This window comes from Etheostoma cragini, chromosome 5, assembly GCF_013103735.1.
Source record: "Etheostoma cragini isolate CJK2018 chromosome 5, CSU_Ecrag_1.0, whole genome shotgun sequence".
Taxonomy (NCBI): domain Eukaryota; kingdom Metazoa; phylum Chordata; class Actinopteri; order Perciformes; family Percidae; genus Etheostoma; species Etheostoma cragini.
This window is the reverse complement of record NC_048411.1, coordinates 29,296,720-29,318,456: the sequence shown is the minus strand read 5'-3', so window position 1 is coordinate 29,318,456 and position 21,737 is coordinate 29,296,720. Positions and strand designations below refer to the sequence as shown.

Genomic DNA, 21,737 nt, shown 5'->3' with positions numbered 1-21,737 from the left:
GGCAGACAGCTGGCACCGGGCCATGTGGACAACTTCAAACATGTTGCAGGCTAGACATGCAGGTAAAGAAAGATATAATACTCCGGAAAGGTGAAATACAAACGAGGGCTTATCCAAACTGAGGGTGTGAGGATAGAGGGGTTTGCATATTTAGGACTGGGTTTAGAAAAACAACAACAACAACAACAACAACAACCACAACAGATTGCAGCTTGTTATGAAACTAAATTTGTCTTCTGGCAATCAGCCCCATGCCGAGAATCAAAAACACCTTCCACGTTCTCTCTCTCTCTCTGTGTTTGTGTGTGTGTGTGTGTGTGTGTGTGTGTGTGTGTGTGTGTGTGTGTGTGTGTGTGTGTGTGTGTGTGTGTGTTAGGTCACGGTAGTTTGCTGCTATGACGACCAGCCACACTCGCCTCAACAGAAGCTACTAACCCAATGGAAAAAGGAGGACGGGGCACAGCGGTCGAGTCCAGCAGGTACCAAAATTTCACTTTTTGAGGTTTTTTAACATTAATATGCGTCTCCCAGCCTGCCTATGCCCCCCCCCCCCAGGGGCTAGAATGGTGATAGGTGTAAACCGAGCCCTGGGTATCCTGCTCTGCCTTCGAGAAAATGAAAGCTCAGATGGGCCGATCTGGAATCTTGCCCCTTATGAGGTCATAAGGGGCAAATATCCAGAAAGCTTAAGTTCTGCGCCATGAAATCATCAAATATTACAGTAGGGACAAAGCAAGAAATGAAGTGTTTGACACTTAAAATGTCCCTGGGGGGGGGGGTACTTAACCCTTGTGTTGTCTTCCCGTCAACCATGCAACGTTTTTATGTTTTGGGGTCAAAATGTAAAATTTTTGTTGGTTATCGCACAGTTTTTGTCACTTTTTGTCATTTTTGTTACTTTTTCCATTTTCTTGGTCATGTTTTCCAATTTTTGGCACATTTTTGTTGTTTTTTTCCCAACATCTCATCACTTTATTTCAACATTCTTTTATCATTTTTTTTTTTTCAATTGCTATAAAATTAAACAAAACACCCAAATTCAAAGAATGCAGTAAACTGATCATTTATTTTACTAGTTGGCTTATGGAACCGCCACGTTTTATTTTTTTGAGAATTTGATTTCAAGAAACACAAATTTCTGAAATAGAAACTTTTGGAGTGTGGGTCAAATTCGACTCAAGGGTAACAGGAGGGTTAAGATGGCTGGCGCATGCGCACGCACACACACACACACACACACACACACACTCTCTCAAAGTGCACCCCAGGTCTTTTAAACAATTTGAAAGCACACTGCAAGAAATATCCAGAAATCTTCAAGTGCATTTCTACAAGTACTGCAGTAGGAAGAAAGCCTCGTGAGATCAAAATAAGTTAAAACTCCAGGTGAGCACATTAGACACAATGCATGTTAAAATCTTATCTGGAGACATATAGAATCCATTTATCCCATGCGTTTTGAACGCAACATTACTAACGTTGCCTGTTTGTCATCACTGGAGCATTTAAAAACTCAACTCTTCCAAACTTATGGACCAGTTAGTCAACAGGTTCATTCATGGTTTCTTCATTCACTGCATTCACGGTGCTCCGAGGACTACAACACACTCTCAGCTCGGTGTGCGCGAGCTGCAGACGCAACTTAGACTGCTATCCGGATCTTGGTTTGGGTTTCTGATGTCGAGCAGAACCGACCCGGAACAAACTCCGAAACAAAGAATGAGCAAATTAAATTTACCTCTGTAGACTCAGGGCTCCAAACGCTCCTACGAATGTGCTCCCAAGTTCCACTCCTCAAGCTGCAGATCCTTGGAAATGTCCTCGCACGTCAAGCTGCGGAGGATATGACTCTATTTCCGGTTAAAACCTTTAAAAATAAAAGCTCTGAGGTAAGAGTGTGCGTTCTCGTTTTATTAGCGGGAAATGTTTCCCCAGACTTTTATCCCTCGTGTTGTCTTCCCGTCAAAATTGAATTTGTTGAGGCTTTTAATTTATGTTTTTAGCTTTTTCTTATGTTTTTTAACACTTGACGCTTTTTAAAAAATGTTTGCCAATAACTTATTAACTTAAGTTTTAGTTATTTTTTGAATTTATGGTCAATAAACCTAATTTATAGGAAATTATATCTAATGTTTGAGTTAGAAAAGTAGAAATTAGGAATTATTGAGACTAAAATTTAAGGAATGGATGTTGATGATAATCACAGACTGGAATATGTCAACTTTTACTCAATACTATTTCAACAACACTTCACTTTGTTTCTTCTAAATGCTATAAAATTGAATAAGACAATTTGACCCGAGGACAACATGAGGGTTAATTTAGACTAACTAAGTTTTTTTCATATTTAATGCAGACGCATATGTCATATTTTAACTTTAAAGCAAAGAAATTAAATCTAAAAGAATGATGAATTCAAGTTAAAAAATTTAAAAATGGAAAGAATGAAACAACAATGTAACAATTACAAAGCACGTCTTTTTCCTCTTGTGGTGTTCACCATTTTATTTATTTGTAATGTACTGTTACATATTTAAGCTTTAACATCAATCAATTATTCCTGAAGACACAATTAATCAAGCCACACCAGGGGTGGGAACCTTGTATTCTCCATTTACAGCAGTTATTTGCAGTATTTTTTGAGCCATTTGATAAAACAATGCCTAAAAATCTGCTTATCATTTGGGGGAAATACGATAATTGCAGAGGAAGAGATTCATCCTTTAAAGCCGACATGCTGCTTTGTTTTCAACTGTCTTCATCATTCTGAAACCAGATGTGGAGGATGACTCATTTTCACTGCTGACACCTAGAGAGAGGCAAACATTGTGTGATATTTCTATTTTTAAACTACATAACAGGTACAGTAGGGTTGGAATATGTGTAAACAGCAAAACCATTCAGGAAAATCTATAGTGTTCAGACTGAATGGGAATATTACCCCGTAGTCTATGTTCTAGGGGTGGGAGAAAAAGTCAATACAGCATAGTATCGCAATATTTCGTGATACACAGGCGCCAAGCATTGATATTTTATCAGATATTATTTATGTGTTGGCCAGTTTGTCTCATTTTGCAGCGATAACACAGAAGTTAGATGAACAAACTGAGAAATGTTTCTTTTTAGATGAAACAGATGTTGATAAGTTTCCTTTTAAGGACGTCATTTGAAATTTGGAAAAATTAGAAGTTGTAAAAAAGGTTAGAAATTGCAATATATCGCAGAACATTGCAATATGTTTAAAATTTTAATAATATCGTATCGTGATGATATCGTATCGGGAGGCGTCTGGTGAGTCCCACCACTAAATTTATACTCTATTACTGACGTTCCACTTCCGGGATTGCTCCATTCCTGACGGAAATTCTTCAGGATGTCCTTCTTTTCGGCCGGATGGCCATTAGCTTCCTCTGTCTCTGTGTTGGCGCTCGAACCTGCGGCTGATTTCTGAGGACTATGGTTACCTGGTCCCCAGGTCTCTGCAGGGTAAATCCAGACCGCTAGCTAGACTATCTGTCCAATCTGAGGACTCTGGTTACCTGGTCCTCAGGTCTCTGCAGGGTAAATCCAGACCGCTAGCTAGACTATCTGTCCAATCTGAGGACTCTGGTTACCTGGTCCTCAGATCTCTGCAGGGTAAATCCAGACCGCTAGCTAGACTATCTGTCCAATCTGAGGTTTCTGTTGCATGGCTAAAACTACTGTTAGCGCTGTGGATGAAACAAGACTATTTCCCCAGTAACAAAACTTTTACTTCATTGATTTGCTGATCAAGTCAGAGAAACTATGGGGAAATGACACAGAGTTAAAGTTTTTTATTTTTAAGTAAACCTAAAAGATTCAGGGCTTGTGAGGAATATTCAGGGTCGTGACCCCAGAAGATAACGGATCTGCTCTGCCCCTGATCCACACCACGCATCAAATCACAGTTCGTAACCCTCTTTAAAAATCTGACTTTCAGTCCATAGTTTGTCCTAATCATATATATATCACTGTGCCCATTCTCCTCTGACCTCAGTGGGTTTTATATTTAATAACAATTTAATTCATTTACTTTATTTTGAAATTAAAACCACACAACTTCCTGTATTTCCCTTCATAACTTTCTGTGACTTGACTTTTATACTGCAGGCTCTGTAGGTTCGACTCTGACGTAACTTCTTAATAACATGCAGGCATTTTTGGGGGGCCCGACAAATAACGACACGTGTTTACTACAATCCCCCCCCCCCCCCCCCCCCCCCCCCAAAAAAAATGAAACTCAAATATGAACTTGCAAATTCAAGAAGACAGAAAAGACAGTCTGTTTGTTTTATTAAGTTCCATTCAACAGCAGTGGCATCACTAAACTCATATTTATAAATCTATAGAGAGGAGATTTAACAGTCTGAGCTAACCGCAGTGAGCAGCGTAATACATTTATTAAAACAATATCTACAGTTACTCTAAAAAATGTCTAAAAAATAGAATTAATTCTTGATGGCAGTACGACTGAGGGCCGTGAAGCAGCTACGAATTGACTATTGTCAATTATTATTGACATGTTTTTTTGTTGTTATTCCCGTTCAGAAATCCTCCCAGTCGGTGCACGGATCCCCCGAACCCTCCGTGTAACAATCGCATGTTCCGCTCTCCAAAGGATCCTTCACCTGAAAGGACAAAAAGACAAAAGGTAGATATACGTAGATGTGCTCATTGCAACATGGGTTATCACAACAACAAAAAAGAATATGCCAAATGTGAACGTGTCTTACTTTGGGAATCAGCGGAGGGCTTAATGTGGCTTTAAAGAGTCCGTCCCAGTTGAAGCCTTCAAACCACCTGAAGAAAAACAGAGCATCACAACGCATGAAACCATGTTTCTGTGTTTTTTTTCTTTCTCCGGTGTAATAAATCCGTCGTCTTACTTGTGCTTCTGAATGGCCTTGGCCCCATTTCTCTGACCGCCCAGTCTCTCCGAAGGATTGCTCCTTGGTGATGAAAAAGCAAAGAATTATGAAGAAATTACGACTTGATAATCAGATTTTGTCCTTGTGAAACGTGGCGTTACAGCACAAGTTGGTTCCAACACACCTGGATGGTTTCTTAGGCTCTACACTCGTCTACACTACTACGTTTTTTGATTTTTAAGGGGGTTTTAAGACAAAAAACATCTCCATTATAACACGTCTGACAACACATGTCACTTGACTCTACACGCACACTGGGCATGTGCGTGCTGGTGTAAACAGGAAGCAGATTGTCTGCCGTCACCATGGAGGTAAGCTAATCGCTACAAAGGTAGCTAATTTGGCGCCATTTTAATGCTAACAAGCACTCACCTGCCGTTAGCATTCCATTGACCGCCATTAATTTTGGCGTCACATTGAAGGCAAATATCTTTACATCTGAAGCGTTTTAAACTTTAGTTGTCCATTGCTTATTTTTCAAGAAACACGACAATGTATAAAAGGCTCCGTTACCTTGTATCTCACGTTATGGCGCCATAGCAGTTTTTTTTGTAAAAATAACCTAACGATTGTGTCATTACCACGCGACTTGCTGTCGCATAGTTGACAAATCACCGTATTGTCAGGAAAAGCTCGCAAACAGTTTGGACTCAATGTTAACTAGCATTTTAGTTAGCAATATTTAGCCTGTAGCTATGTTAATGTTAACTAGCATGTTATTAGCTATGTTAACATTAACTAGCATGTTAGGTAGCAATAATTAGCCTGTAGCTATGTTAATGTTAACTAGCATGTTAGTTAGCAATAATTTAAGGTGACCAGATGTCTCGGACAAAATCCGGGGACATTTTTAGCTCTGAAGCGTATACAGCTCCAAAACACGTCATGTTTATTTTGTTGTAAAACTTAAAACGGGGACACTAGACCTAGAGCTGTTCTCATTAGGGGCTGAGCCCCCCCCCCCCCAAAGGTCTGATACTAGACTCACCCCGGCTGCTACTTCATACTCCACTCCACTCCACCTCAGAGGAGAATGTTTCAAGATAAAAAGTCCTAATATTTCAAGATAAAAAGTTCCAATATTTCAAGATAAAAAGTCCTAATATTTCAAGATAAAAAGTCCTACTATTTCAAGATAAAAAGTTCCAATATTTCATAATGTTGTCATGTTTACTGAACTACATTTATCTGACAGCTTTTGCTTTATTGCTTCAGGCCTAACATATACCTACCTCTCCGACTCTGCTGATTGGGAGGAATTAAGATTTTCTGGAGCAACAACCTAGATTTTTGTCTCAGCAGTGTTCAAGCACTTAGGTGGATAATATAAACGCCTTACTGAGATAAAAAAATAAACAATAGAGCAGGATATCATCCACAAATAACCGGCATGGTAGGTGGACAGAGGATGGATTTTGTTTGAAAAAGCACTATAAAATCATTTTTATTAGCTTTCACATTATAATTCATGGTGTCAGAAGTTATTATTTAACAATACCTGCACAATTTCTTTATAACACTGGAGGCATTTTTGCTGATGGTTTTTGGGAAGTCGATTTGATCGATGCCTCGAATGGTCGCAGTGAGAATCTTTGTCGGGTCAGAGTCGCAGAATGGGAGCCTGGAAAGAAAAACATGAGCCTGTCACCATCGCTTTAATCTACAACGGGAGAAATGAGCGTAAGAAGAAGAGCTGCTGAAGACTGTCACACCTACCCACCACTCAGAAGTTCAAACACTAAAACGCCCAGTGACCAGAAGTCTGCAGATACACCGTGGCCTTTGTTCAGGATGATTTCAGGTGCCATGTAGCCCGGCGTACCGCAGAACGTCCACGTTTTCTTACCCACCTCAACCTTCTTCACACATCTGGACCCAATCTACAAAAGACGGATATGAGTTCACTACCACACCTGGGAAAACCCAGAATGCTACAATTTCATGTGGAAAATCTGAAATATAATTTCAACCTGGACACTATTTTCCTATGCATTTGTGTCTAAATGCCTCAAACAAGCAAAAATCAAAAAAATCTTTGAAATTGGTGATTACTTAGCAACAGAAGAGAAGATGTCTGTTCTTGGAGGCTTTCTGACCGCTGTCATTGCAATCTGTATGCATTGCGGTGTGGCCTTGACCAACTGCCAATTTTCTTGTTTGAAAGCCAGGATGTCTCTCTCTCATGGCATGGCCAAATTCTCTGGTCCTTATGACCTCATAAGGGGCAAGATTCCAGATCGGCCCATCCAAGGTTTCATTTTCTCAAAGGTAGAGCAGGATACCCAGGGCTCGGTTTACACCTATCACCATTTGTAGCCACTGGGGGGACATAGTCGGCAGGCTGAGGAAACTCCCATTAATGTTAAAAAACCTCATAAAGTGACACTTTCATGCCATGGGACCTTTAAAGAAATGGCAATAAACCAGAGCATTTTTTTCCCCCCGCCGTCCCGGGATGCTGTGTGGACTAGGCAGACCCTCCTCTGCAGCACTGTGGAGGAAGGGCTGGCTATGCACTGGAAAATAGGGTCCAGGTTGAAAAATACTGAAATACCCCTTTAAGTTTGAAACCAATTGTAGTACCAGTTTGGCATAACCGTGCTGATCCAGGACTACATTTTTAGGCTTAAGGTCTCTATAGACGACACTTCGACTGTGAAGAAAGGTCAAGGCCTCAACAACGCAAGCCGTGAAGAACCTGGTGCTGCGTTCGTCAAAACATCCTCTGAAATGTATGTAGAAGTGTCGGTTTAAGAAATGGAACGAGCCAAAACTACCAAGCTCAATCCAATGGACACAGAGACCAAAAAGAAATGTAATTATTGGAACAAATGACGGAATATCTGCAACTAAAAATGGACACTTTCATGCAAAGATGGACGTGTGTCACACACTGTCTGGAGGTCTTGTAAGATGAGATGGATTGCTGTAACAAAGATTATGAAATTCACAGAAAAAGTCATATGTTATTATATGGTCATATGTTTATTTCTAGTTCTATATCTTTATGTAATAATTTTCTCATAGTCCCATGTCAGGGAATGTTCTGTTTTGTTTTTTTTTAAAAAGCTTTAAAGCTTTAGTGCGTAACTTTTTGATATTAATGAGCATCTGTTATATTCAAGCCGTTGCCAAATGAGTTGCTACAAAGCTAATTAAGACTATCAGCTCCACACAACTCTCTCTATAGAAGTACGGCTGTATTCGGAAGATTGTGTCGTTCGGTGTCTTTCCCGCACAGAAGCTTGAGGGAAGATAATTACCTCTTCTAAAGAGTCCATGGTTTTTTAATCCTCCGTGTCCTCCTTGGCTACTAGCAACTGCGTGAAGGAGGGGTGGGTGGGGGTGAGTGCACAATCTCTTAAGGTTTGTGTCATGTGGGCAAGCCGATAGTTTTGTTTTGTCATGACATAGAATTCCTCATGAGGGTGACAGAAACTATGCACTGTGGCTTTAAAAAGTAAAAAAAATTAAATAAAATAGCTAATTTAAGCATCACAGAGAACAAAAACAAATGTGAGATGTAGACAGATGTAAGACAACAAATCCTGCTCAGTCCTAAAAAATTGTATTGTGAAAAAAAGCTTGGTAGGATTATAACTATTTAACCAGTATGATGACAAAATTGTTTTTTAATATATATATATATATATATATATATATATATATATATATATATATATATACTAAACGTTCAAAAAAACGTACTTATCTTTGAGTAGACTGCATAAATCTCCACCAAGACAAGCTTCTGTCAAAAAGTACAGACACTCGGCATCTCTAAAGGTTTTGTGTAGTCTGGGATCAAAACAAATATCAAACATGTTAAAGCTTTTTTTCAACCTAGACCCTATTTTCCTATGTTTTTGTGTCTAAGTGTATCATGGGATACATTGAAATTGGTTAAGTATTGAGCAAGACACAAGCTACAATGTAAGAGTGAGCGTTAATGGGCAACTTCCCACCTTTAATCTCCGTAAACGTGCTGTTTTTGACACTGAAAGGCTCAGATTAATATTCTACATGTCTGACAACATCATGGAAAGGATCCCTACAGAGATAGACCGTTTTGTTAAACAGTAAGATCATTTTTCTTTAACATGAAACATTCTCAAAATTGCTATCACCAAACTCACCAGACTCCATTTAAATAAACAGCAAGATTATCATCGTAAAACCCACTTTTTTCAAAGTTGACAGAAACAAAATCAAAACTATTAAAAGTCGTCTTGGTTCGTGTTTCCACTGTTCCAACAATCACCACTGTGGTTTAGTTGGAATAAAGCCTTAATTCACCCATTTAAATGTGGAAATGTGTTGCTCTGTACACGCTAAAAGTCCTGATTATTTAAGTAGAGTCTGGTAAGTTTGGCGACGGCCACTATGGAGCTGTATCTGGTTAAACAAAAGGGATCTTACTCCTTAACCAAAAGGTCTATCTCTGTAGGGATTCTTTCCTAATCCTGTAAAACACTTAGAGTAATAATCTGACTCTGTCAGCGGTAAAACCAGAGATTATAGGTGAACATTTGCCCATTAGGGTTACATTTGCAGCCCGGTTCCAGCGTTCTCACTCAATACTGGACCAACTTCAAAGATTTAGTCATCTAAACACTAATGCATATGAAAAAAGGGTCCAGGTTGAAAATCATTGAAATTGTTGTAATATCATTAACAACAAAACAATCAGTGATTAGATAACTTTGTAAAGACAGACACCTGGCTATGAATGGACAATGAGCCTCCATTAGGATCCGCCCCTCTCGCAGGATGTGCTCTCGTTGACCGTTGTTGAGGATCAACTTCTTCTTAAGGACCCTCATGGCGTAAAGACACTCGCTGTTGCTTTTTAGTTGCACCTGACAGAGGTGGAAATCGATTGATTACATTATAGAAACATGGAATGTGGAGGAGGCTGATTGTGTGTGAGCTGCTGTCAGATCAACCCTCACCAGGTCTACGTGACCAAACTCCCCAACGGCTAGAGTGCAGATAATCTGGAAATCACTTAAGGTGGAAGACGAGAAGAGATCGGGATCCTTGTCTGACCTGTTCAACATCAAAACACGGGTGAGCTTATTGAGTTTTCTAACGGTGAAAGTTAATAAGGCTGCCCCATTTAAGTCGAGAGACTTAGACTTCTTTTGCCTATTAGTCATGTTTTTAATGCTTATTCTAGCTGAATGACTAATTTCAAAGAAACTTATGAGCACATCTCTGGTAAAGTTGAAGTGGTACTTTTTGCCCGATTCTTTGTGGAGATTAAAAGAACTAATTGATTTGTTGACAAAAATCACATAAGTGTTAATCGACTAAGACTTTCTTAATTTGAGGACAGCCCTACAAATAACATGTTATTGTTGTAGAAAAGAGATGTAATGCTCCTCACTCGATTTTGGATTCATGGCTTTGTAGCACGTCATGACTACGGTCAAATACCAACCCATCAATGATGTCTTTGAAGGTCCTGAAACACAGAAGCACATGACTAGTCTCAATAATCTCTGAACTTCTCAATCTCTCAATTTAAGAGTATAGTGTGGCAAGTAGACAGGACCATTGCCTGACGATAATTGCTTGCGCTCTCTATGTGTCGCCTTCCTCAAACTCAGTTCGCTTCTGGAAACAACAACAAACTTTGAGCTAGATAGCTACACGCTGAAAATTGAAAGGTTTTAAAGAAAATTAGGATCTTGCAACAAGGCAGGCCTGCTTGGTTCTTTCGGAGAATGATTGTAAAGATTTACAAAGAATATGTTAAGGGCATCTTTTCTCTAACTGGGATGTTCAGGGACCAATTGGTGGGTACACACGGAGATACAGTTCACTGGTAAGAGCTCATGATGTTTAACTATGTATCAGCTAATTTAAATACCTCACGTTACTGTATTGATTACAGTTAACGTCATTTAATATTATGGGGGCGGGTTCCTTCCTGAGACTATTCTGCAGAGCCACCGACGCTGCATCCGGAGAGTTTTTTTCTCCTATCCCAGAAGGCATCTGACGTGCAGCCATACTTTTCCCAACAGCGCTATGGTGATAGGTTGCAACTCAATCAGTTCCTATTCTTCTGTGCAGTGACAAAATATCCACTTACTCCCTGTCTATGACCAAGCATGTCACTTCCCTTGCAGCAGCAATGACATTCAAAGTCCGGACATCCTCTCTAAAGACGGAGTAAAGAGGAAAATCATAACGTTATAAATGCAAAAAAAACATTAATTATTATAATAGCACGGACGCCAGTTCTTACCACAGTCAGCTTCTGTACTCTTGCACATTTCCTCTTAAAGTTAATCATTTCCAGCTTACCCCCACAGAACTTTCTCTCCAAACCATTGTCCCTCAGAGAGCTTAGAAAGGACAATCTGCTCTTCATGGCCTGGCTTCTTTTCTGTCACTTTAACCTGTCGGGCACAAAAGAGTTTTTTTTTTCTTATTGAAAAAACAAGGTAATGTAGAAAAAGCTTCAACGTCAACCATTCCCATCATAAAGCAATTGCGGACTCTGCCGCTGACATTTTGTCCTCTACAATTTAAATCTTTAGTTCCCCCTGAAAGCCTAATTTCATCTGTGCAGCATGTAGAGAGCATCAATCTTTACCTGGCCTTTGCTAATGATGTAAAAGGTTTCTCCGGTGGCCCCTTGTCGAATGATGTAGTCACCGTCACTGTAGTGTGTCTGTGGAACATCCATGACGGATGAAGAGAGGGAAAAAAGGGTTGAAAATCTTTTTAAAAGAGCATGAAAAGACAGCGAGGAAAGAAAAGGCCCAACTCTCTTCCAGATATAAAGATGAGGGTTGGTAACGATGAAGGATTAATTCTGACTCTGCCCCAGCACCTGCATGCAAAGCAAAGCAAATAGAAAATACAGAGTGGCTGCGTGTAAAACAAACATGTTTACACACGTCTGTGTGAATACATAATCCATCTGCTGGATTCCATCTGAAGAATAAGTGATAGTTACATCAGATTCTAAGTCCTTAATCTGTACCTCCTCCATGAGATCAGACATCTTCATGATGACATCCTCTGGCAAAGACTGGAGGAAGGGAACGCTGCAGACACAGAAACATGTCATATTAGTATTAGTAATAATAATACCTTCATTTTTAACATACATAAGATAAATAATTTCAGAACAATAGATCAAATCACAATAAAAAACAAAAGCCACAGAGGTAAAAGTAGTAAAAGTGGAAATAGAAAACGCTAAAAATGAACTACATTTATCTACAAATAAGTTAGTTGCAGACCTAGGTGTGTGTGTGTGAGAGAGTGTGAGTGTCTGTCTGTGTGTGTGTGAGAGAGAGAGTGTGTGTGTGTGTGTGTGTGTGTGTGTGAAAGTCTGTCTGTGAGTGTGAGTGTCTATGTGTGTGTGTGTGTGTGTGTGTGTCTGTGTGTGTGTCTGTGAGAAAGAGTGTGTGTGTGTGTCTGAGTGTGTCTGTCTGTGTGTCAGTATCTATGTGTGTGTGTGTGTGTTGTCTTTCAAATATCTCAAGTACTTTTCATCCAATCTACTCAACACCTGACTTCCTATGTACCCAGGAAACGTTGGGGTTTGGGATTTGGGAAAGTTTGGACAGCGTTGGATATTGGACATCAATAAACTGTAAATGAATTTTAAATGACCACACAACAAAGGTCAGGAAGAAAAACAAATTAACAAAAAAAGCCCATCTTAAATTCACTCACAGCGTTTCACTAGGAGGAAACTCAATAAAAAGGCATTTTATCGCAGACACTCTATCCTGTTAAGCTGCTGTGAGCTGTAAACTCCCCACTTCTAAGCAGAAGCCAGAAGATAACAACATGTAGTAGTACAATGTTTTCCTTTGAAGTATAAGTACACAGTAGTATAGGCAGTAGTTAGGATGCATATTAATGCTCTGGGGACCTTCTGTAAGTCGTTTTGGAGCACAATGGTTCTGAAGAAAGCTACAAGCAGCCAATCAGGAGGCCAAGCAGACAGCCCAGGAACATTTTGAAGAGGCAATGCAATGGTTAACTAGTCTTGCCTTGCCAGACCTTCTTCTACAGCTCAGCGGAAGAGGGTCTGTCTAGTCCGCACAGCATTATGGGATGGATCTGGTTTATTGGCATTTCTTCAAACCAATCACAATCATCTTGGGCAGCGCTGGGCGCTGGATGGAGTAAAACAGCCTCAGGAAGGAACTTGTTTCGCTGGTACATGTGTACGATCAAAAGTGGATTTAGTGCAACAGAAAACTCAGATAGTCTAGCTAACTGTCTGGACTTACCCTGCGAGGATCTGAGGACCAGGTAACCATAGTCCTCGTAATCCACCGGTTTTCCCTACTAGGATATAGTGAGACAGACTAGATCGAAGGGGGATTTCCAGGTTGTCCTTATTTTTTTGGAGACTAATTGTAACAAAGAAAGAGGAAGGTAACGGACATCGGGCCGAAATGAGGGCCATCCGGCACCAGAGCAATCCCTGAAATGTACCCTAATGGATATAGACTACTAGTTAACTAAATGCTAGCCTGAATAACTTCAGTGGCTTTTTAAAAGCGTCATCACAGTTTGCATCTCTAAGCTGGGCAGGGTGTTCAACATCTGATCCATCATATGGATGTTAAAGCAACACAAGGGATCTTTTCCCGCATCGGCCCCCTACAGGTTGGAAGTGGAACTGTCCCATTATTCCTCATTGGAACTACGGATCCGCTACCCGATCTGGCAAACTTGCATAGTGCGGTTATAGCCGGTAGAGAGCTGCAAAGGAATGCAGAAGTGCCGTTCACCCTGTTACGAGTTGAAGTGTATGAAGTGTATCAAATGAAGTGTATCGGCCCGGCGTTCACCTGCTGAGCAGCTCCATTGACTGAGAAAGGCTGTTGAGACTGCTCTGCATAAGTATGGTCTGGTAGCTTTTTCCATCAAGAACCCACAGCTTGCAGTCCGTTCGCGCTGCGGATGAAAAGACAGAAGACGGAGGAGGTGATGAAGGTTGTTGTGACAGTGACACTGGAGCTTAGGTGGAAACACAACCAAGAAGCAAGTATTAAAACCGATCTCAAAGACAAGGATGGATGTGGATTGAATGCAGGATCAGCTACAGACTAAAGAGCAGGCCAGGACTCTAATAGATCATTTAGATTAAAAAGAAATCTAAGTGCTTGTTTTCTTACGGAGAGGGGCTTTTAATATAAATCTAATCTGATTTCCTTTACTTTTATTACTCTTTCTTCTTAATAGAGCCTCAAAGACGGCGTTGTAAATTAGTAATGACCCGTATTGATTCACTAACGCTTCTTCCTGCAAACAGAAGTAGACATCCTCTAGACCGTATAATTATATCCACCATCTGATATAATGTTGCAGCCCTGATATCTCAATTTCCCCTCATTTGGATATACCCCATCGGTTTTAATTTTATCACCATATGAGATGCAATTCAGGCCCATTGCTTTACTTGGATCTGAACGCTGTTTTTCTTATAATAAGAAAAACATTGCTTTCAAAAGGAGGATTTTCTGACTTATTCTGAAGTGTATAATTTGCCACATTGCACTTCTGTGACCTAACGTTGAACCATGCTCCTTTAAAACTGTCAGAATAAAATAGACCCCATGAGCAAAAATGTCTATTTATGGTCACAGGTGGAGAAAAAAAAGTAATTCCAGATCAGGAAGCAGATAAATACAGTGAACAGATTTGAGGAAAGGACTGACAGAAATAGACAGGGAAAAGGACAACAGACATGATGTAAGCATTGTTATAATAGTAAAGAACAAATTGGAATTGGCCGCAAAAGATAAAGAAAGCAGTAAAAAAAAGATGGAGGAAGGAATGAGACGCTTAGGGCCCCTGCAAGGCATTTCATTTAAACTGATCCTAGCGGTTTCCACAACCTATTTATTTGTGAAAGCAGGTCAGATGCTCGTGGGGATGTCTGAGCTGAATGTTTCCCCACAGGACTCTGAAATCAGAACGACAGAATGACAGCACATTTCTGTTTTCTAAAGAATATCACACATTCTCGCACCAGAAATCCATATATAATAGGTTAAGATCCAAACAGGAGGAGAGTGATTTGAATGCAAACCTTTCCTGAAAATTGTTATTTGAAACTGTTGCAGAGCATTGCGTGTTGGATTGCAGGGAAGGGATGTGGCAGTCAGACGGCTGGGTGTGCAGTAAAGCAGAAACCTTTCTCTGGGAAGACCCTTTGAAGCTCTGGCGTGGTCTAAGATCTCAAAAGGTCTTTGATTTTAAATTCAACAGACGTCTGTCAAAGACCACTGGCGGGTATCTGCATACTTGTAGTATTCTCTCAATTCTCTAAAATAAGAATTATTTAGGCTATGCCCGCCAAATCAAAATGAATTAAATGGACAGATTTCCAGCGATATCTTCATGCAAATAGTAAACCAACACAATGCTTTGATACCTGAGACTAGAGCTGCAAACATGAATTGATTTGTTGTTGGTTGTTATTTTAATAGCAGACTGTTTTGATAAGCGATAAATCAGTTTGAGTCTTTTTTTTTGTGGATAAATGATTAAAATTCTCAGATTCTGGCTTCTTAAGTGTGAATATCTCCTCTGTGACACTACACTGAATATCTTGAGTTGTGGAAAAAACAAGACATTTGAGGACATCACTTTTGGCTTTTTGGGAAACACTGATCCATATTTTCCCCCATTTTCTGATGTTTTAGAGACCAGCAACTAATCCATTAGTTGTGAGGATAATCAGTTGCAGCTAACAGTTGTGTCATTGCATCGATGCATCGCGATGCGGACCTAGACAATTCTGGATCGCTGCAGTGAAGGACCATAATTGATTATTACCTACTGATGTTCCTTGTTGATTTGTCGGTTATTGCTTTTTTTGTTTCAGCTTTTGTCTGCTGTGTTCAGACTCCGCTTCGTTCAGGAAGTGTCTTTTTTGAAGAGCAGATACAATATCAAGGGGAGTTCATATATATCCGACTATATCCGAATATTGAGGAGGCGACGCAAGGTCACGCATCGGGATATCGAATCGAATCAAATCGTTGACAGCACAATCGGAATGGAAACGTGACACCAGGGAATAGTCACACCCCTGGTTGCAGCCCTACCTGAGACGGAGTAGGTGTGGGAGCAGTTGTAGAGGAGAGCCAGCTCTCCGAACACGTCTTCTGGCTCAATTGTGCGAAGCCTCAGTCCGTCTCTCGTCACATCCAGCTGCCCTTCTGTTAATAAACACAAAATGAAGGACTCCAGCATGCACATAACACGTCAAACTGTTACCTGCACGTGTTTTTGTGTCAGGAAGTGCAGAGAGACTGCCAAGAACTGTCAGCTGTCTGACACAGACTGTACAAACAACAGATATGCAATCATCCCTGAGCGAGTAAAGGCCACCTCCACGTCTCGCTGGTAGGGATGACAAGCAGAAAAATAGGGAGCAGCGCCTCTCCATTAGCTGTCACATTACAAAGGCAGCCAAGATTCCTGAGGACAATCAGGCACTGCCACAAAGCAGAACCTCTTTTGTCTTTTGTATCGAGTTGACCATCAATGTGGGTCACCCGTTGTCCCCGATGCCTCGTCTTTTCTTGCTCAAACATGCAATTCTCACCTCACTGTGTTTGAGTGCGGGGTCGGGTAACTTTGTAAGGGTACGGAAGCGTCTTACTGGCCATTTCAGTAGATTTACCCACTAACATTGTTGTGGAAACATAATAAGTATGGACACTAAATGCACAGTCCCTGCATTACTGCATTACTTCATATACTAAGTTACTCCTAGTATTCACATGAAATAAATCAATAAAGCATTGAGACCATTCAACAAAGCACACTGGGTAATAACATTCAACACATGAACTGGTTGCTATGGAATTGTCACTAGGCTTCCTCAGTCATTTTAAATTTTAGCAAAGGTAAAGCTGCTGAAGCTCAACATTATTCAAATCTCCATTTCTCAGAAGAGCGTTAATTTTGGAGCTAACATGCGACCACTCCTTCCTTCCTCCGTCGTTTGCACAATGTCATAAATAATCACAGGGACCGAAAGGATATTTGAGTCTGGAATGGCTGCAGCCTGGAGACCTCCCGACTCATGCCCGCATGACGCGTGAAAATATCTTGTTATAACAATAAACTTTTCACCTAATAATAATTAATTATACTTATACTAACGCGTTTTTCTTTTTCAGGTGTGGCAGCAATACGCTTCCGTATAATTGCAATGTGAGCCAGACGGTAAAAAAAAGAAGAAGAAGAAATTAATAGAAACAGATAAGATGATAACTTAATAACTTTATCTTGCTGTACTGAAGCACCTGTCATCTTGAGGAAATGTCCCCAGGCATGATTAATGTTTGCAATTGTAAGAAGGCAACGATTTACCTTCCAAAACATAAGCCTGAGCCCCGTTGGCCCCCTCCTGGATGACATAACAGCCTTGACTGACGGTGGTGGGGTACATACAGGCGATGACGGCTCGGAGTTCTCCCTCATCGAGGCTCTTCAACAAGTCATTCTTTAAAAAGGCTGTCTCGATCAACCTCTGGGACCTGAGGGAGGAAGGAAGGAAAGGAAGGCAGGAGACCGATGTAACATTTAAGGGCAAGTTATAAAACATGCGTTGAATGCATGCACTTTTTGAAAAGGATTTGAAATATTGAGTGGTGTCTGAATCATGCAGAAAGTAGTCTTCGCAGAGCCTAGCCTTGAATATTTTGAGAGACACATTCAGTTCTAGAGCAGCAGCTGAGAGAACACTGTGTGCTTACTCCTGGCTTTTGTCACAGCTTCTGTGTGAAACCATGGCGAGAGTCACCGGGTCCAGAGAGAAGGGCTCAGAAATCACAGTTCTCCTGTCAGCACTGTGTGAGTCCTCACTTTGGACCGAGCATGCTACAGGGAAGAAACACACACACACACACACAATAAGTCAGGTTTCTGACTACATTTGATGCTTTAAAATATGACATTTAATAAGGGCAGGGCGATTTGGAGAAAATCTAACATCACGATATTTTTGACCAAATACCCCGATGTTGATACCGCAATGATATTGTAGTGTTGACTTTTGGGGCTTTCACAAAATATGTACACAATGACATTTTTTATGAAGACTAAATGGGTAAAGGCTAATAATAGAACAGCTACAACAGTCTGGTAAGCTCAGAAAACAACATCACTTTGCTGTAATGGAGCCTTTAAAACCAGGAAAAGACACTTATGTCATATTACAATAGTACAATATTACGATATCCAAAATCTAAGACAATACAGTAAGGCTTGATATCCTCTTAAATAGTGGACATTTTAAAATTGTGATACGATACAAGTGTTGTCTTTTCCTGGTTTTAACCCTCATGTTGTCCTTGGGTCACCCGTTGTCCTATATCAACGTTCTTTTTAATTCCCTAAAATAACATGATTAATTCCACCCAACGCTCTTTGGCAAGTACAAATCTCTACTTTCATTAATTTTGGGGTGTCTTATTCAATTTTATAGCAGTTACAAAAAAAAATGGAAGTGTTTTTTGAAATAGTATTGAGTAAACGTTGACATACTATACTGCCTTTAATGCCTATAGATACCCCGGGCCAGGGGCCCCCATATGAGCACCTTGTTCTGTACCTGCACTAGCTGCAGAGGATCCTGGGAGGGAGACGGTGGCTCGGTAGCGATCCAGTTCCTCCTGCAGTCTCCGAATGAGTTCATCCTTTGTATCCAACTCTAACTCTAATTCATCTATCAGTGTGTCCCGCTGGCGAAGCTCCTCAATCTTTAGCTGCAGGGCAAACTGGAGGTCCCGAAGAGTACCCATTACCTGCAAACCCCAGGTACACTAGATCTCCTTCTAAACACAAATACACACATTTATAGAGGGGGTCCAAATACTCTAAATGTACAATTTCTGTCTGATTTTGAGTTGCAATGAGGCTTTGCAGCTACAATCTCAGTTAACTTAAAGCTTGACAGCCATCTGCAGACAGACAGACAGAAATACAAGCAGGCAGGCAGATAAACACAATAGAGATGGAGGGATGGAGGGATGGAGGGAGAGAGGGAGGGAGGGAGAGAGAGAGGGAGGGAGGGATGTTTGATGGCCACCTTTTTCAACAGGCTGAATAGGAAAAAAAACTAACTCATATCTAATCCATCTCACAGTTTCCCCAGCGATCAAAACTATACAGATACATATTTGATTTGTAGCTTACAGTACTTGTGCTACTTCATTTGGTTTTCAGGATTTGAATCCATTCAGGCTACAAATGCATTATAGACACAATATGTTTATGCAGTTTGTATTTCACCTTTTTTTCTATTTGTGTTTCACACTCACACAAACAGAAAAAAACTGTATGAATTCAAGGACACTTCACAGAAATGCGAGGGAATCAATAAATTAAAAGGCAGGAAAGTAGCAGTGCTGTTGTAATGTCAAAGAGTTAACACACCTCAAAAAGGTAATTATCTGTAAAGTCACACACACTTTGTGTCCCTGCAAAGAGAAAATATAGATTTTTCTCTGAGCCATTCGCACTGATAATTGCTTTTTAAAAATAACATGAGTGAGTTGCTAGAATGTGACAACATTTTGCACACGTGCTCTGTTCTGCAAAACAAGAGATATATATATAATGCCGTACTGTTCACACACACACATACACACACACACACACACACACAGACACAGAGATCACGTACCACCTGCAGCCTGTCTGACGCTGTGGAGGTCTTTCTCACTTGTCCTTAATATGTTTGTCCCTGTCTGGCAGCAGACAGTCCCCCCGACAGGTGTTGATCTCCTCTACGCTCGCTCCAGAGAAAGATGCTCCTCTCTTGCTCGGGGGGGCTGCAAAGGGCTGGGTACAGACACCGGCACAGACACCGGCACAGACAGCAGCCAATCACATGACCAAGACAGTGGAGCGCGAGACCATCCGGGAAGCTGTAATGAGAAACGCATGGGCTGGATCCCAATTGGGTCAGACGGTCTTTTGGGTGTTTCTGAGCCCAGGGGAAGGTCTCCGGCAAACTGAGCGCGGAGCATCAGTCATTGTATCCCCCAGGCACCTCGCTCATGTGGAGCAGTGTAAAGTAAAAGCTCGGTGTGTGCACTGAGAATAGGTTTTTACTCTCCCTCCATTGTAGCTGTGGAGATAGATACATAGCCTAAAGCTTAGCTGTATACCATAATGCTAATGCTAAATGCTGTTAGGGTTAATGATTGTGTTTCACTATAGTCACTATTTCTGACTAATGTTTAATAGTTAATAAATGCGTAGTAGGTAGTTAATAGTTTTGGGAGGAAATTAAGACACTGGCCCATAGCTTTGTACTACAAGAACGACGCAAAGACGAGAATGAAAATGTAGGATTGATAATATCAATAATTAGTAGGCTAATAACTAGAGTAATTATGTTTTTTAAAGGTTGATTTTTTTGTATCACTTCAAGATCCCTAACTCCAGCGAGGGCCTTCGTTTCCTTGATCATCATTTCCCCGTTTAATATTCAATTATGGCCTAATCATCTCAAACAGAAGAAAGAATAATACTAATTTGTCATTTTTCTGTCAGCCATACAACACTCAGGCCAGTAGGTGGCAGTGGTGTCCCCTGAGAGCAGCAGCCACGCGCATCTGCGGTAGAAGAAGATGGGCCGTTGACGAGAGAAGAAGTCCTGTGGCTATCTTGAGTTAGCTAAATAACGTTACTTGAGTGTATTTAGTTTCTTAACATTTGAACGTATTGGTTTTTTATTCGCATCGACAATGATCCTTACCGTGAAACCGCTTCAAGGAAAAGAATGCAGTGTACAGGTAAGTTGAGCACCGCCGGGCTAACGCTAGCTAACTGCTAATTGTTCACTCCCTAGCTTGATCCGCGCTAGCTAACTAGCTAGCTAGCTAGCCTCTGTAGGCAAGCTAGCTAGCTAGCTAGATGTTTAAATGTAACACTCAAGTTTCTTTAGATGTTTATCAGTTACTATTCCAAATACGCATGAACCCCTCTTCATATCGGCATGAATTCACCGCACAGCCTTTTAAAAAAAATAAAAATAGAAAAAATAAAATCCCTTTTAAGGCTGGTTCGCCTCTTACTCCCGTTATTTCCTTACAAGCATGGTAGCTAGCATGTACAAGGCTGTTTTTAAACGGTCCGGTGCAGTGGTCACTCCACTTAAACTGTTGCATATCATCATTTCCAGCAAACTTCACCTAGAACAATGAAGGCAAAAAGGCATCACAGATGTGTTCAACTTTAAATCCCTGGCTCTCAGTTCAGCTAAAAACACAAAAACACAGAATTCGTTTACACAGACAGTTGCCTCTTTCATTGACTCACAAAAGTTCGTCACAGCGATATATATATATATATTTACGGGAAACACAAAAGAGTTTCTGTACTAAAAGGGGAAACACTGCTGTACATTGTCGATATGTGACTGCCTGCTGTTAACTCTCTCCTCTGAGTTACAAAGTGCAAACACTGTGGTGGATATTGGGAGCTATGTATGTCCTTATTTGGTGGTTCTGGTAGCGAAGGGAAGTCCCTATGCAAATAGTTCAATAAAGCAGCATCTCTGTGGTTGGTTAGCACCGCGGTTATAACTTAGTTGGCAATTAACTTACAAGTTACTAATGTTAAAGATGCTCTAAGCAATGTCACGCTTGTATTAGGCTACAACATGTGTTGTCACATATAACAAACATCTCCTTGCTATCTGCTAGCTGCCTGTCCCCCGAACACACTGTAAAAAACATCTCCTCACTATCTGCTAGCTGCCTGTCCCCTGAA

At 40.6% G+C, this 21,737-nt stretch overlaps 3 protein-coding genes across 4 annotated transcripts in view; all 3 read right to left on the bottom strand.

The window, feature by feature from the left end:
* The window catches only part of acsl2 (acyl-CoA synthetase long chain family member 2), a 33,969-nt gene extending 32,105 nt beyond the window's left edge, over positions 1-1,864 (bottom strand). Inside the window, exon 1 of the mRNA XM_034870873.1 lies at positions 1,739-1,864. The gene's annotated coding sequence lies outside the window, so the exon portion shown is untranslated. The remainder of the gene's footprint in view (positions 1-1,738) is intronic.
* Positions 1-21,737, bottom strand: part of kansl3 (KAT8 regulatory NSL complex subunit 3) — a 340,892-nt gene that overhangs the window by 182,753 nt on the left and 136,402 nt on the right. The gene's annotated exons all lie outside the window — the stretch shown is intronic.
* On the bottom strand, positions 4,558-20,003 carry prkg1l (protein kinase cGMP-dependent 1, like). 2 transcript variants are annotated; one of them, XR_004656524.1, is made up of 20 exons: positions 19,642-20,003; positions 18,568-18,760; positions 17,711-17,834; positions 17,325-17,491; positions 16,049-16,162; positions 13,784-13,889; positions 11,950-12,013; positions 11,557-11,634; positions 11,265-11,359; positions 11,050-11,118; positions 10,339-10,416; positions 9,902-9,998; positions 9,669-9,808; positions 8,658-8,747; positions 7,533-7,674; positions 6,670-6,829; positions 6,448-6,570; positions 4,908-4,970; positions 4,755-4,821; positions 4,558-4,649 (listed from the first exon to the last, which is right to left on the bottom strand). XR_004656524.1 is itself a non-coding variant. In XM_034870876.1 (20 exons), the coding sequence occupies exons 2-20, from the start codon at positions 18,755-18,757 to the stop codon at positions 4,566-4,568; spliced, it is 2,055 nt and encodes a 684-aa protein (XP_034726767.1). In that variant the 5' UTR covers positions 18,758-18,760; positions 19,642-20,001; the 3' UTR covers positions 4,558-4,565. The 2 variants fall into 2 exon arrangements, 1 of the variants encoding a protein (XP_034726767.1); XM_034870876.1 differs by having other exon boundaries at positions 6,666-6,829; positions 19,642-20,001.

Coding starts and splice junctions, on each gene's coding strand:
- prkg1l (XM_034870876.1), bottom strand. CDS start 18,757: ATGGGTACTCTTCGGGACCTCCAGTTTGCCCTGCAGCTAAAGATTGAG. Junction 13,890..16,048: donor CCACACCTACTCCGTCTCAG/GTAGGGCTGCAA, acceptor TTTCATCCGCAG/CGCGAACGGACTGCAAGCTG. Junction 4,822..4,907: donor AAGGCCATTCAGAAGCACAA/GTAAGACGACGG, acceptor GTTTTTCTTCAG/GTGGTTTGAAGGCTTCAACT.